The following is a 15,713-nucleotide window of genomic DNA, read 5'->3' as shown; positions in this document are numbered from 1 at the left end:
CCCAACAGTTCATGTGATCTGGGACACAGTGGTCTCTCAGGCAGTAACATTCTTTTGCATTCTGAAACACCAAATAGCTCTTGTGTTTCTATTAACTTACTTTGCACCTGTCATTGTAGTAGCAGCATTTACTGGTTCAAAATATAATATTTCATTTTTAAATTTCTCTGAATATTTCTTGTGCCAAAGACACAGGAAGTACCTCTTCTGCAGCTTGTGTATTTGTTAATTGTGTATCTGGACCATCATTAGGACTCAAGAAATGAGTAAGATGTCTGACAGTTCAGCTGCTGATGTCAGTTAAGCTGCTGATTCTCTAGTACCTAAAAAACTTACTCTTAGAATCAAAGTTAGATGATGTGATTACTGCAAGTATTAACTACATTTATAAACTGAACTCCCATACTTTCCCATGGAAATATGTTAGGAACACACAAACTGAATTTCATCTTTGTTATAAAAAGAACCTCCAGGTGATTATTTGAAACAGATGTGAAAAAGCCACTATGTTCCACTTCAACAGCAGCAGAGGAAATGGAATGATGAAAATGAAACAGATAAGCATGAAAATCCAGGCTGCCAATTTTTCCTTTGATATATGATAGACTACTTAATCTGAATTACTTTTCATTTTTCCACATATTTGGCCTATTTTATTTATTAAAACAACTGCTGAGCTCTTAAAGATTACTGTTACCAAGGAAAAAAACAACTGTTCTATGAGGAAAAGTGCTCTTAAAATGGAAAGAATATTACAATGAAATCAAAAACAACTAGGTGTTGCACCATTACATGACATTTGTGGCCTAAATTAATGAACCCTGTGAAAATTTAACACATAAAATGTAGCTCTTTAGATAACACAAATTCTCCACTATGCTTAGAGACAAGAAAAAAGACAACAGACATTGACACAAATCATGTTCAAACACATTTTTAAACTAAAGGCACTGAATACATGGAGATTATTGAAAAGATGGATGAACAACGGTTTATCATACATTTTCTTTAAAATGTTTTGCTAAGTTATAAAAAACATTGGAAAGGCCAATAAAAATTATATGCCATAATTCAAAAGAGAAAGTAGGAAAATATTCAATAAGGAAGGCAAAGTATATGCATTTCCTTTCTTTTATGAGAAAAGAAGCAAGTGAAGCAGTAAGGAACTAATGTCCTAAAGTAAGGAACTAATGTCCTGACTCTAACAGCGCTGAAGAAAACTTTAAAAATGTGGTATTTAAATATTTCCAGGCCAAATATCACTGTTTCTGTATGAAGAAGGAAGTTATTTTGAGAGAATCTGAAATTGTCTAATTAGTACTTCAGTTTATAATTTTTATTTCAAAAAATTTTAAAGCGCATTGAAAACAAAAGGAAAAAGGTGAAACTTCACATCTCCATGGCTTGCAGAAAAACAGGTTGTAAAATCCTAATCACCTAGGAGTGAGGAAATACTGTTTTGTTTTTTTTTTTCAGGTAATTTGTATGTAAGAAAATTTCATTACTGTGTCATCAAATACTGGAAGAAGTTGCTCAGAGATGGTATGCAGTCCCAAAATCCCGTACTTTGGCTGTTTGAGCAGGTCCCCAGCAAGAGGGGGGAGGGTTAGACTGGATATGAGGGAGAAATTATGTACTGTGAGGGTGCTGAGGAACCGGAACAGGCTGCCCAGAGAAGCTGTGATGTCTCATCCCTGGAAGTGTTCAAGGCCAGGCTGGACGGGGCTCTGGGCAACGTGGTACACTGGGAGGTGTCCATGGCAGAGGGCCGCTATTAGATGCTCTTTGTGGACACAGAACCGCAGAATGTTTCAGGCCGGCAGTAGGTGCTCTGGTGCAACCTCGCTGCTCCAGCAGGGCCACCCCAGAGCACACTGCCGGGGTCCCGAGGCTGCCCGGCTCCCTCCCGCCCGGAGCCCTCCCCGCTCCCGGCCCGGCCCGCCTGGGGGCGCTGCGGGGGGGGCACGCGACCGTCCCGCGCGCCAATGGGAGGGAGGAGAGCGGACAGGGCCCGGAAGCGCGCGCGCGGCGCCGCCCGGCGGAAACGCCCCCTCGGGCGCTGCTTCCGCTTCCCCGGCGCAGCCGGAAGCTCTCTGCGCTTCCCGTTCCCCCTGCCCGGGCGGCGGGGCCGGCTGGCGGCGCCGGGCTGCGGCCTCCGCGGGCTGGTGAGCGGCTGCCGCGCCCGGGAACGGAGGGAGGGAGCGTGGGAGGGTGGCGGTCTCACGGCTCCGGTCCGCTCTTGCGGCCGCCTCCGCCTTCCGTGTCTCCTGCCGGGAACGGGCTGCGGCCGGGGGCCCTGCGCCCCCTCGGAGGCGGGCGGGGGCGGGCGGGGCGGTGGCCTGCAGGCACACAGAGGCGGCCCAAGTAGACTAAATAATGCTGTTTTTTCATACCTCCGAATCTTGCATGTCCCTTTCCAGAGTGATGGAAGAGGTGTATAGGATCTGTGGGGTCTGTTGGCGTGTAGGCACGTGTAGTGATTCTGGGCATGCAGCTACCGAAAGTGTGAATGGAGTTTTGACATTAATGTGCCTATTTGAATGTTGCTGGGCCAGATACGAACGGAGACGTGGTAGCATTGGGGCGGGAGCTGGGATTAGGAGCTGTACAGTAAGATGACAATATGCATTTCTGTTGAAATCTTCCAAGATAGAAAGCCTTTATAGGCTGTGGAACGGGCTTTAGACAAAACAGACAGAGTCTAATTTTTGTCACTTTTTAATTAGACAGGGAAATTCTTTTCTAGATGTTTGAGGGAGTGGCGCTTTCCCAGCGGCACACCCTGACACAGCGCATCTCGGGTAATGTGTTCTTGCTTAATACTGGTGTGGAGTTTGTAAACACAGCAAATCCTGTTGTCATCAGTTCGTAGGTGGCCGTGGTTCTGTCTCAGTACATACATACCAGCAAAAACAACATGTGCTGTGAGGAGAAGGCTTAAGGATTTGGCTTGAAGTGTGTCATGAGTTAAACCCTTGAGCTAAAAGTCATTTGGTTTTGTTGGTTTAATGATTATTTCAGATTGAAAAAGAACTTGGGTTTTGATAACATTCCTACAAATTATTTTCTCAACAGTTTCCATATGCATGGATATCACCTGAATCTTCTTACCAGAGCTTAATTTGTGTGTCAATTTACCCTAGCCATGAGTGGCTCCAAACCTGATATCCTGTGGGCCCCACACCATGTTGACAGATTTGTTGTGTGCGATTCGGAACTGAGCCTTTATCACATTGACTCTGCTGTAAGTTCAGAGCTCAAGGCAGGGTCCTTGCGGTTGTCGGAAGAAACTACAGCTACACTACTGTCAATAAATTCAGATACACCGTACATGAAATGTGTGGCTTGGTATCCCAAGTATGATCCTGAATGTCTCCTTGCTGTTGGACAGGCCAATGGCCGAGTGGTACTTACCAGCCTCGGGCAAGATCACAACTCAAAATCTAAAGATTTGATAGGCAAAGAGTTTGTTCCCAAACACGCCCGGCAATGCAATACCCTCGCGTGGAACCCACTGGATAGCAATTGGCTTGCTGCTGGCTTAGATAAACATCGGGCTGACTTTTCAGTACTGATCTGGGATATCAGCAGCAAATATGCCCCAGAGACTGCAGTTGCTACAGAGAAAGTAAGGCTTTCAGCAGGAGATGCAGAAGCAGGCCTGGTAGTAACAAAACCACTGTACGAATTAGGACAGAATGATGCTTGTCTGTCTCTCTGTTGGCTTCCACGGGATCAGAAGCTGCTGTTGGCTGGAATGCATCGAAATCTGGCTATCTTTGATCTTAGGAACACAAGCCAAAAAATATTTGTAAACACCAAGGCTGTCCAAGGAGTGACTGTTGATCCCTATTTCCACGATCGTGTTGCTTCCTTCTATGAAGGTCAGGTTGCCATATGGGATTTAAGAAAGTTTGAAAAGCCTGTTTTGACCTTGACAGAGCAACCAAAACCCTTAACAAAAGTTGCATGGTGTCCAACAAGGACTGGACTGTTAGCTACTTTAACAAGGGATAGTAATATCATTAGACTGTATGACATGCAGCATACTCCCACACCTATTGGAGATGAAACTGAGCCAACAATAATTGAAAGAAGTGTCCAACCATGTGAAAATTACATTGCTTCATTTGCCTGGCATCCCACAAATCAAAATCGAATGGTAGTAGTGACTCCCAACAGGACTATGTCTGACTTCACAGTGTTTGAAAGAATTTCTCTTGCGTGGAGCCCAGTGACATCCTTAATGTGGGCTTGTGGACGACATTTGTATGAGTGTACAGAAGAAGGAAAGGCTAGTTCCTTGGAAAAAGATATAGCAACCAAAATGCGGCTCAGAGCTCTGTCACGGTATGGTCTTGATACCGAACAAGTTTGGAGAAATCACCTCCTAGCTGGAAATGAAGATCCTCAGCTGAAATCGCTTTGGTACACTCTGCATTATATCCTTTATTTTATTGTAGTTTTTGTCCTAAGGAAGTAATATACCTTTATATGTAAACTACTTACATAAAATGCATTAAAATCTTTAAATACAATGCAACATCCTGTAAATACTTTGCATATCTTAACAGGATGTGACTTTAAATTTTTAAAAACATTTTTTGGGAAAAATTAAGCTTCCTATACATGAAAATACTTATGAAGCAGTATACTGAAGATATGGATCAAAAACTTACAGGAAACAAAGGTCCCTTAGTTTATGCTGGCATTAAATCAATTGTGAAGTCATCTTTGGGTAAGAATGTTCCAACTTTGCTAAGTACTGTTGTATAATGTTTGAAAAATGACGCACTCATGCGTTGTCTTTGGCAATTGTTCAAAGATGCTATTTAAAAATATTGAAACAAAGTATTTCTGTTTGTGTTTTAATAATGTAAGTTAACAGTAATTTCCAGAGTTTTCAGTGTTCTTTGAAAGTTAGTAATTGTAAAAGCATAGTATCCTCAGAGGAAAATCTTTGAACTATTTCAAACATTTGAGTTTTGAAGTTTTGACTATGGCACTAGGTATTCTTGCTCCCTGCATAACTATTATATTTTTCAAAGCTCCACATCAGGCTGTAGTTCTAGAAAGGTGACTTTGCTGTCACTGCTAGTGTATTAAGTACATTTATACAACTATGTTTAAATAAGCTGGCCTGTTCTGAAGTGGTGATCACCCCTGGTTTGTCACATTCTGCTTCTCATGCCCGCTGAAGTTTTTCTTAGTATAATTTATTATTTGAATATTTCCTTCTGATTTCAATATATGTCTTATTAATAAATACGCTCCTTGGAGCAAAAAATGAGTCTTCAGTGGTGGGAAAGCTTCTAACACATTGATGCTGGCTGAGAACTGGTAGAGCAGATGCTTGACCCTGTATTATGTATCTTCAATGTGAACATACTGAAAACTCCTGTCAAATGTAACAAATGGTAGAAGAAAGAAAAAAGACTGATGAATATGTGTCAAGCTTAGGTGCATAATTTTTAGCAGATCAAAATAATTTTGTGGTTGCTGCTTCTTACCATGGAGTTTTAAGCAATGTTGAAGTACTAAAATGTGATACTCAGCTTTTGTACCCTGCTTTATGATTGAAATCAAAGTGTTGTGTTGTGATGGCGATTGAAATTGTGATTTAAGCATAATTCAACTTATTGCCCATTTCTAGGAACAACAGAGAACCTCAGGCACAGCAGGAGTGGATCTGATAGACAGGCAGATATTATTCAGTATCTGAGTGAGGAGAGATCTTTGGCTTTGCAGCTCTGTGGGTGGATAAAGAAGGGAACAGACTTAGATGTGGAACCTTTCCTAAATTCATTGGAACAGGAAGGAGACTGGGAGCGAGCTGCTGCTGTAGCACTTTTCAACTTGGACATACGGCGAGCAATACAAATTCTGAATAAAGGGGCTTCCTCAGGAAAAGGTGTGTATTGTGTTTAGTCTTTTATTTTGGCTCTGTATTACATTAGATTTTTTCTGTTAACAGAATTACGGAAGATAGTTGGGAAGAGATGCCTGTTGTATTACGAAATTATTACTTGAAGCACTTGTATTGGAGCTTGGCAAATCCTGATATTTCACTCATCAGACTACCATATGCCATACTGTCTAGTTAAAATAGATCATATGTTTCAGAATTTCATACTGATAAAAAACCCAGAAAGACATATGTTCAGAACTAGGGATTCTTTTTACTTCGATGGAATTGCTGGGGGAAAGAGTGTCTGTCTGTGCTTTCCATAGGGAGGATTCAGAGTGAAGACATGCTACTTTCAAATTTAAGAATAAAATTGAATTTTCTGACAGAATGAGTATTTAGATTAAATAGTTTTTGCGTTTTTAGGAAACTTCTTAGCTTGAAACTTTTATATAAAATTGCCATCCTCCAGCTAGGTCTGTCATACGATGGCTGGATATACATTCCTGTCTTTTCACTTCCTGTGGATATGAATTATGATAATGAAAATCTTTTATGATAGTTATTTCAAAATACCACAAGCAGTGTGATGTTGTTTAAAGAGGTTGTCATGCATGTAGGTGCTAACTTACCTGAACAGAGGCATTTAAAGCAGAAGCTACTATACATGATAGTGTATGCACATTAATTTCAGGTAGTGTTAATTCTACTGCATTTTGTGTTGCATCCTGACCAAACATTGTGTTTCAGATGGATGCTTTTATTTACAGTTTTAACTGGATTTTTTTTAAGTCTTTAACTTGAATAATATTATTTCACTGATTGCTTTGCATAAAACAGGTGATCTAAACCTTAATGTAGTAGCAATGGCTCTATCAGGCTACACAGATGAGAAGAACTCACTTTGGAGAGAAATGTGCAGTACTCTAAGACTGCAATTGAACAATCCCTATTTGTGTGCTATGTTTGCTTTCCTGACGAGTGAGTCTGGTTCATATGATGGTGTTTTGGTGAGTAAATTTCTTTATGTTAGGTTAAAATTTCTTTATGCAATAGGAGCGTGTAGATATATGCACATATGTAGGGGGAGTCCTATATACTCCAAGAATTGATCAAATTAGAATGTATTCTTTTATCCTGGTGCTGGCAAATAGCATTTCTTTCTGCTAAACAGACATTACATGTTTGGTGAATGTTATGTTAGTAAACAAATCATGCACGAACAACCAAAATATCCATTATAGTTGACACATTTTTTTAGAGGAATTTGATTCTTAGTATGGAGTTATTAAACCACTAGAAATACATTATCAAAATAATATAAACAGTGGAAAGAAACAGAAGAGAGATCAATAATAGAATTGCAAAAAGCAGACTAAATGCAGGGGAGTTTGCAGGACTTTCATCAAGCTGTATTTGCATTGAATTATATTTTCTTTTCCCTTGCTTACTTGTTAAAATAATTTCACTGTGTTGAAACAGTAAATAGAATATTCCAGGTCTTCTGAAACTGATACAGAATTACCATTTAAAAGGCAAACTAAATCTTTAATCATGAGATAGTTTGAGCCTTTGGAGGAGTTAACATACTTGATTCCTGGTTAGAGAACAGTAGAAATACTTGATTCAGTAGGAATTATTTAGCCCAGGAGAGGACTCCTGTAATGCAGCAGCGCAGTTGGCCCAAAGCTGTTGAAAGCGAAGCTGTCACAATTTGATGCTTTTAGGGTAATGAAAAACAAAAATGGTTAGAATCCCAGAGGAGAGAAACCTGGATCTTTTTTTTTTTTTTTTTTCTGTCTTTGAGAGAGAGTATTGTTGTTCTCTGGATGTTGGGTAGTAATTTTATAGGGGTTTTTATTGATGAACTGGCAACTTCCACATGATAAGGTGCTGTTTGTTTTTAATTTTAATTTTTCCTTCAGTGAGAAACCTGTTAAAATTTGAATGAAAGAGATTTTGCCAAGTGCATCTTGTTTTGGCAGTGTCAGTCACAATTTCTAATCTGAGAATATCAGGAGGGAAAAATACGGGCACAGCTAAGTGTGAGAATTAATACAGAGAAGTATTTTTTTTCTTCAGTGTTGCATCTAGTGAAATGATTAAAAAGCAGAAGGTAAATATTGATGCACTGCTGAAGCTCAAGTGTTAATATACTTATGATAAATTTGTTCTGGGTGTTTACTTTGTGTTTGCTTGGGGTGTTTTGTTGCTTTGTTTGTTAACTTTTATTTGCAATTTAAGGAAGGAATGGAGTGGTTAGGCTAGTTATTTTGTAAATATAGTAAAGGAAGCTTGATTTGTTTTTCTTCTTCCTGTGACTTGGTGGGACTCTTGGCTATACATGCTGGAAGCACTAAGTACTCTACAGGACTTGCAAAGTTTATTTTTGTAGAGTTTCATAAACCTTGTAGGATGTGTTGTACCAGGCTTTCCTGGGAGATTGTTCCCGTATCTGCAGTATTCTTCTGATACCCGTATCTGAGTACAAACAAGTAAGCTGATATTTAGAGTTAGCTTTCTCCTGATGTCATGCTTTCTTTGTACACAATCAATTTCATTGTATTTGTTAGATGGTAGTGCAAGTGCTCTGATTTTACAATGTATTGGAAAAATGGAAACATGCGTCTGATGTTGGTATTCCCATTTTTCTCTCTAAAGTATGAAAATAATGTAGCTGTACGAGACAGAGTGGCATTTGCTTGCAAGTTCCTCAATGATGCTCAGGTAAGTTTGTGGTTGCACATTTAAACAAACTTTTATACTGGGCTTAATTCAGAGGCAGAAGAAACTGGGCTAGAGGGGTGAACAGTAGAAATAATGAGTCGTGAGTGATTTGTTTTTTCTTATCACAGTAGTATATAAGGTATGGTATCTGGTTTTTAGTTTGTATTTTCAGCACAATTTTTGATTTGGTTGTTGGTTTGGGGGCTTTATTGGTTTTATTGTTGTTTTGGAAGTTTTTGTGAGTATTCATTACATGGTAATTTAAATGCAATTGCATCAACTGTACACCTGTTCTACTGGATGATATTTCTACTTACTCAGTATTTATTTCCAGGCTTTAATGTTTTCTCAAATTAAGGTTTGGTTTTACATCAGGAATGTTCTATTTTAAATTCACCAAAGTATTCTAAGAACACATAACCTCTCTTTGCATTTTCTATCAGGAAGCTTAAAGTTTGTGTATAAACATGTGGTTTCATGCACTGTCATACAATATAGTAATTTAACTTTTTCTGCATAACATCCAGCAACACAGCATTCTGTTAGCAGCAGACACTGTTTTTACTTATATATTTCTTCATACATATTTTTTATAGCTCAACAGGTTTATTGAAAAGCTGACAAATGAAATGAAAGAGGCTGGGAATTTGGAGGGAATACTGTTAACAGGGCTGACAAAAGATGGAGTTGACTTGATGGAAAGTTATGTTGACAGAACTGGAGATGTCCAGACAGCAAGCTATTGCATGCTACAGGTTAGTGTTTCACTCCAAAATAAAGTTTATGGAGGAAAACTAAACATAGTTTCTTTATCAGCATAGTGTTGAATTTTGTGAACTAAGAAGTATTTTCTGTACTAAATTGGGACAACTGGGTTTTTTTTTGTGGAGTCATCGGAAACTCAGTGTTAACTAACAAGCATGTGTCTTCACCCTCTCTGGTTGAGATAGCTTGAGGAGATAGCAGGGGAAAGAGACAGAAGAAAATCAGTCCTTTTCACTAGCTGAGCTGGGAATACCCATTTGTCTGCTTATTGCTGGTGTGTTTCCTGATGTTTTTATTATTTTTTTTTTGCTTTCAGGATTTTGGTAGAGAACAAAGGTGAGGGTTTTGTTTGTTTGTTTGTAGGCTTTGGGTTTTTGTTTTTTTTTTTTTATAAGGGGCTTACCTTGGCCATTACACAGTAGCAGCTATTGCCAGCAGTGTATTTAACTGCATATGCAATCATGACAGTGATGTAGACTGTGATATGTGACAGAACTTTCAAATCCTTCATCTCACAGATGTAAGTTCTTAGGAAGACATGGCAGCACAAGTATTTTCAACCAGAGAGAAACTGAAGAAAATCTTTATCAAACTCACATTACAGTTTACAGAAAATTCATCTTCTTCAGGATAAATGACACTATATTATTTATTATATCTTGTAGTACACTTTGTAAAGGTTTTTGAAAAACTGAGTAATATGTATTGTGTGTCTTCAGTGTATAGCTGACATTTTTTCCTGCCTGCTTTAGGGTTCTCCATCAGATGTACTTAAGGATGAAAGGGTTCAGTACTGGATTGAGAACTACAGGAATCTTTTAGATGCTTGGAGGTTTTGGCATAAACGTGCAGAATTTGATATCCATAGAAGTAAGCTGGATCCCAGCTCAAAGCCTTTAGCCCAGGTAAATATAAAACTTACATGAAGTATGACCAGTCCAGAAAGGAATGTGGCATGGTACTTCCGTAAAAAAAACCTTGCTGGCCATATCTGGGTTTTCGTGAGGATTTATGTGCAAAAGAAAGATTTCAACTAAGCTTGCCGTAATAAAAAGAGGTGTCACTTTTTTTTTCAAGTAACAGGTCTTTCAGAAACTGTAACCTTATCAACACTTTACTTCTGGGGAAACCGGAAACTCTTTTGATTTTTTTTGATACATCAGAGATGTATCATCCAGCTGAATTCAGTGTCAGGGTGAGACTGATGCTGAAACCATGGAACTAGTTCAAATTACCTTTAATTGAAAAAACTCAAAGCTGTTTTGAAGCCCTTGAACCTGACTCTAAAGTGAACAGCAGCAACTTTCATTATCAGTTCTGAACATATGCTGACCCAAAAACTAACGCCATTCCCAAATGCTATCTTCTTAACATCTGGTGGCAGTTTTAGCCAACATGGTCTTACCATTTACTCTCTTATGTCTGCTAAGTATGTTCATTACAGGCTTTGGGGCCTGGGAGTTTCTGAGGAAAGCTGGTTTTGAATTCATTTATCAGTCACAGCTGTTTAAGCAGAGCTGTTCCAAGTGGGAGGGAGTTGAGTTTACTGCTCCTTCCTTATGTGGTTAACATAAACAGCCCCTAAAGAGTTTAAAATATGTGCTCCTTGGTATCAAGTCACAACTTGTGAAGGATGCAGATAAACAATATTAGGGAAATCCTTATGTTGGGGACTGTAGTGTGAGTCATCTGACTGTAAGGAGGGAGAGACCAGACTTTATATAGTAAGTAGAATAAACCTAATTTCTTCCATTACTCAAGATACGGCTTTTATTATCTTAAATAATGTATTTCAAAGTTTTAACAATTGTGCATGTTTTTATGTGCTTTTGAAGTAAGTGAGCATAATTAAGGCCTATTTCTCAGGGCTGTGTGCCTCATCTATAAGCCAAGATGTTAAAAACTCCTTCACAAGTAGCTTTGGCTTTCCAGGGCACTCTCTAGAATATCTGGTAAATAAATGTTTACTAGTATTACATACTAGCTTGAATGGATTCACTCACAGGTGTAGCAAAAGTGGAACCAAACCAAAAAATTAATGGGCATTTGTTCTCTTTAGGTGTTTGTGAGTTGCAATTTCTGTGGGAAGTCAATCTCTTACAGCTGTTCAGCTATTCCTCATCAGGGGCGAGGTTTTAGCCAATATGGAGTCAGCGGTTCACCAACCAAGTCAAAAGTTACGAGCTGCCCTGGTTGCCGTAAGCCCCTTCCCCGCTGCGCACTTTGCCTGATCAATATGGGAACACCAGTTTCCAGCTGTCCAGGTATGACACAGTGGGTTTTAGTTATTCAGCTACAGTACTAGTTAAATTAGTAGTTCCTATTGGAAGATCTTCTGTTGCACTTTTTTTTTTCTAGTTGTGATTATACTGTAAATATTCATACTCATCATTTTGAAGGGAGAAGGATCATAATTGAGAATTTGTTTACATACCATCTAATTTTATGATGAAACCTTTGTTTCAATTCTTAAGGGTCAGACAGTATGCATAGTTACTTGGTTCTGGCAGTTTTCTGTGAAATTGTCAGTCAAATTCCATGGTTAGATAGATGTAGAGATCCAAGTATTGTGGAGGTCAGTATTGTGAGCTTTACAACTGAAAGAAATAGGGAGTGTGTTTTCTTGAGATTAATTGTAGGGATGCTACACAAATCTTCGAATGTAAATGAATTAATTTTTAGGTGGAAGAGGAAGAGATGTGTGCTTTCTGTTACTAAGATGAAAGAAAGCAGGGGTCAGGCTGTCACAGCTAAGAGATATTATGACTAGAATATTTTAGTTCTTAATGCCTTTGGCTCAGCATTATATAATGTCTAAATGAAAAGGATTTTGACCATATTTTTAAGTCAGTCTTGTTACAGAGCCATGAGCAGCTGTACAGTTGTCATGTTTATTTATCTCTTCTCATTCTTTTACTGATCTTTGTTATGACTTCTATATTTTACTTGTTCCAATTCATAACTTAGATATTGTTGATTTTCTTTTTTTAAAGCAGAAGATTTCATGTGCAGCAGAATAGGCCCAATAATTCACTGGAATGTAAATCAATAAAGCATAAATCACCATTGAAGGATATTCTGTCTGTAAAACTTGTTTAATAGGCAAGTTTAGCACATCCATGAGATGTGAAGCAACAGCTCAGCAGTCTTAATTCTTTTTTGACATTCTTCCATGTCTTAATATTTTTACTGACTTCTCTTTTAAAATCAGGCTGCTTTTTCACACAATATCCCTAATTTCAAAACTATTTTAGTGATGTTGCTGGAACTGAAATACAAATGAAGTGTAATGATTTACAGCCATATTTGTGGGGGTGGGTTTTTCTCTGCACAGGAGGATCCAAGTCAGATGAAAAAGTGGATCTTAGCAAAGACAAGAAGTTAGCCCAGTTCAACAACTGGTTTACTTGGTGTCACAACTGTCGGCATGGTGGACATGCTGGTCATATGCTGAGCTGGTTCAGGTAAGTCGATGTTAAATTTTTGTTATTTTACATATGTGTGCTGCACTGAGTAGAACACGCCTCCTTCCCTGTATCTATCATTATAAAGTTTAAATAGTAAAACTGAACTATGTTACTGAGTTTTTCTGAGATACTACACCTCTGCACATAGTTAAATGTATAATTGCAAAATTATTTTACCTCTTTTCTTTTTTTGGCTGTTGCTATTTAGGGACCATACCGAGTGCCCAGTTTCTGCCTGCTCTTGTAAGTGTATGCAGCTGGATACAACAGGGAATCTCGTTCCAGCAGAGACTGTCCAGGCATAAATACTATTAGAAAATGTGTGGCTCTCTAATGGATGTCCATCATAGTCCAAGCATATATTTTAGACAAAGGTAATTTGTGACTTACTGTGAAAAAATAAATTGCTATCAGAGTAGTAAAATGATGTGTGTATGACCGTGCTTGGTAGAAACAGGTATTCCTGAAGTGAGCCTCTAGGTACAGTGTGTGGCCCTTATACAGAGGACTGAAGAAAAGCACTCCTGGAATTGTGGACTCTTTGGATTTGCTAAAATCCAAAGACCTTTATTAAAAAAGTTTTCAGGATAATGCTGATTGGCCCCAAAGCTGAGTTTATATGCTGTGAAAGCAGACCTTCAAAATAAACACTTGAAAAGTGTCCTTCAGAAGATGGCAAAGTGGTGCTGTGGATTCCTCTGTTCATTGTTTGATCACACTCTCTTGTATGCAAATGATTGTTTCCTTATAAGTTCATTCAAAGTGCCACTGTCAACTGTATTCTAAAGATTTTTTTAATGAAAAATCCATTTCTTTCTGTTCCCAGGTTTTATGGTAAAGCAACGTCTTTGCAATTCAGGTTCTTACTTAACCAGCCTACATATCTAGCTGATGCAAATTTTAATGCTAAAGAGTGGGGGTTTTCTCTTCTAGCAATGACTGTATCCTAGAGAAGAGTTCCCTGAGAAGTCATGTGACTGTTTCAGTGCAGAGTGCAGGTAAACTATAGGAGGTTGTATCTGATAACTTTTTAACTTAGTACTGTGAAGGTCTGAAATCTCAAGGACTGGAGACTTGTAAATACATAAGTTTTAAACTGTGTGCAGAGTTTTGACTACAGAAGTATTTGCAGACTTCGAGATAATCAGCATTTCCCTGTACTTCAGAAATATACTGGGAAGTATGGAATCAACCTGTATAAATCCTGCTTCTGGTCACTAGTGGACACTCATCTGCTCCCAAAAGGCTGTGCAATTCTAAGTAATTGGTCAGAGTACTTCTAGATGTGTTACCTGCTGGAATTAAGATTATTTATTGACTTGAGAGAGCGTCAATGATACTTTGCTAATACTGTACTATGAGCTAATTGGTATTGTTGTCCTTGACTTTGTAGGCAACAAAATTCACACAAATTAGGGAAAAAAACCAAACCTGTTTTAAGGTATGTGATAATAACATCAGTTTACTTGGTGTGTGTTTATTTACAATATATGAGTTACTCAACACTTGTGTGCTATGAAATACTAAATGGAATGCTAGCAATAAACTGGTACTGTTTGCCAGGACTGTGAAAATTGGTGTTTTAAAAGAGAATATATTGTAATATACCACTGATTCTCTGTGCTCTAGTGTAGTTTCAAGAAGATAATATGTGGAAGTGTTTTCTGTGGGTGTACAAGATTACATGCAGGACTTTGGGTTATATTTTCTGTTTTAGTATTAATGTTGTAATGCATCTGCATTTATTTTGATCTAAAATTGGCAAAGATCTTTTTTTAAATTAAAAATCTAAGAGGTACTTGATATTTTTAGGCATGGGAGGGAGAGCAGTTCCTTTTTTTTCCTTTTTAGAATATTTATTTCTCTTTCCAGTATTTTTGCACACTTCATGTTGCTGTTGAAGAGCTCTTCAAAATGTTCTCCATTTATAAATGTAAACTGGGGCTTACTGTATGATACCCTATTTATATAAATACAGGCAATAAAGCTTTTGCTTTATGGAAATTAGGATTTGTAAGTGTCAAGTGTTTGGTTTTTATTCTTGTGTAGTATCATTCGATAAATTTTCCTGATAATTTCCATGTTGAGGTGAATGCAACTACCAATATAAAGTGTCTCGTTTCCTTATGTAAAGAAAAATCATCTATAACGTTTTCACCTCGACTATAACTGTGTGTCAAATTCTATCAAGTTAAATTACGTGGTCACTTTACTTAATACTCATCTTTGAAATGTTTTGAATTAAGAATATGCATATTCTGGCACAGTATCACTGTGAGTTTTGGCTGTTGCAATTAGTAATCAGGCTTTCAGGTCAGTAATTACACTGTTTGCAAAATTTACAAAGCAAGAGCTGTATGTTTTTTAATTACCAGATTTTTTTCCTTGTTTTGCTTTAGAATTAATAAAACTGTAATTCTGGGGGTGATTTCTTGTTTTCTAACAAAAAGTGTAGCTACAAACATTTTATTAGCTGCAGTTACTTCTACATTTACTGTTGCCTGGTATATCTCAGCTCAACTCTGCTGAAGGTGGCCTTGCATGCTAAAATGTCTTGATCCTGTGGCTCATGCTGATTACATTTCATTGTTTTAATTTCATAGATGCTCCAGCCTTGTAGCCCTTCCTTGATTAAGCAGAAGCACTTTATCATCACACACACAGGCCCCTTGCTCATGAGCACTACACGTGTTGTGCACGTGTCCATGCCCAAGCCAGGACAGCAGAGCAGGGTGAGCCAAGAGCCCAGCAAACAGGTACCAAGTCTCAGAAGTCAGTAATGAGTGGAGGGGGAGCAGTCCTGTTCCAAATAGCATAAACTTGTAGAAGTCTGTTTTGATTACAGCATT

General features: G+C 38.3%; 1 protein-coding gene across 2 annotated transcripts; it reads left to right on the top strand.

The window, feature by feature from the left end:
- Nucleotides 1-2,080: 2,080 nt before the first annotated feature.
- Nucleotides 2,081-14,874, top strand: MIOS (meiosis regulator for oocyte development). Of its 2 annotated transcripts, XR_004240658.1 has the most exons (12): nt 2,081-2,165; nt 3,076-4,442; nt 4,640-4,738; nt 5,654-5,911; nt 6,746-6,915; nt 8,567-8,632; nt 9,229-9,387; nt 10,150-10,302; nt 11,457-11,661; nt 12,732-12,861; nt 13,073-13,238; nt 13,691-14,874. XR_004240658.1 is itself a non-coding variant. In XM_032111272.1 (11 exons), the coding sequence occupies exons 2-11, from the start codon at nt 3,146-3,148 to the stop codon at nt 13,167-13,169; spliced, it is 2,634 nt and encodes an 877-aa protein (XP_031967163.1). In that variant the 5' UTR covers nt 2,081-2,165; nt 3,076-3,145; the 3' UTR covers nt 13,170-14,874. The 2 variants fall into 2 exon arrangements, 1 of the variants encoding a protein (XP_031967163.1); XM_032111272.1 differs by having other exon boundaries at nt 13,073-14,874.
- Nucleotides 14,875-15,713: the final 839 nt, after the last annotated feature.

The sequence above is a fragment of the Corvus moneduloides genome, chromosome 1, assembly GCF_009650955.1.
Source record: "Corvus moneduloides isolate bCorMon1 chromosome 1, bCorMon1.pri, whole genome shotgun sequence".
NCBI classification, from domain to species: domain Eukaryota; kingdom Metazoa; phylum Chordata; class Aves; order Passeriformes; family Corvidae; genus Corvus; species Corvus moneduloides.
Note: the sequence above shows the minus strand (reverse complement) of the source record. Positions and strands in the feature narration are given on the sequence as shown.

Coding starts and splice junctions, on each gene's coding strand:
- MIOS (XM_032111272.1), top strand. CDS start 3,146: ATGAGTGGCTCCAAACCTGATATCCTGTGGGCCCCACACCATGTTGAC. Junction 11,662..12,731: donor ACCAGTTTCCAGCTGTCCAG/GTATGACACAGT, acceptor TTCTCTGCACAG/GAGGATCCAAGTCAGATGAA. Junction 12,862..13,072: donor CATATGCTGAGCTGGTTCAG/GTAAGTCGATGT, acceptor GTTGCTATTTAG/GGACCATACCGAGTGCCCAG.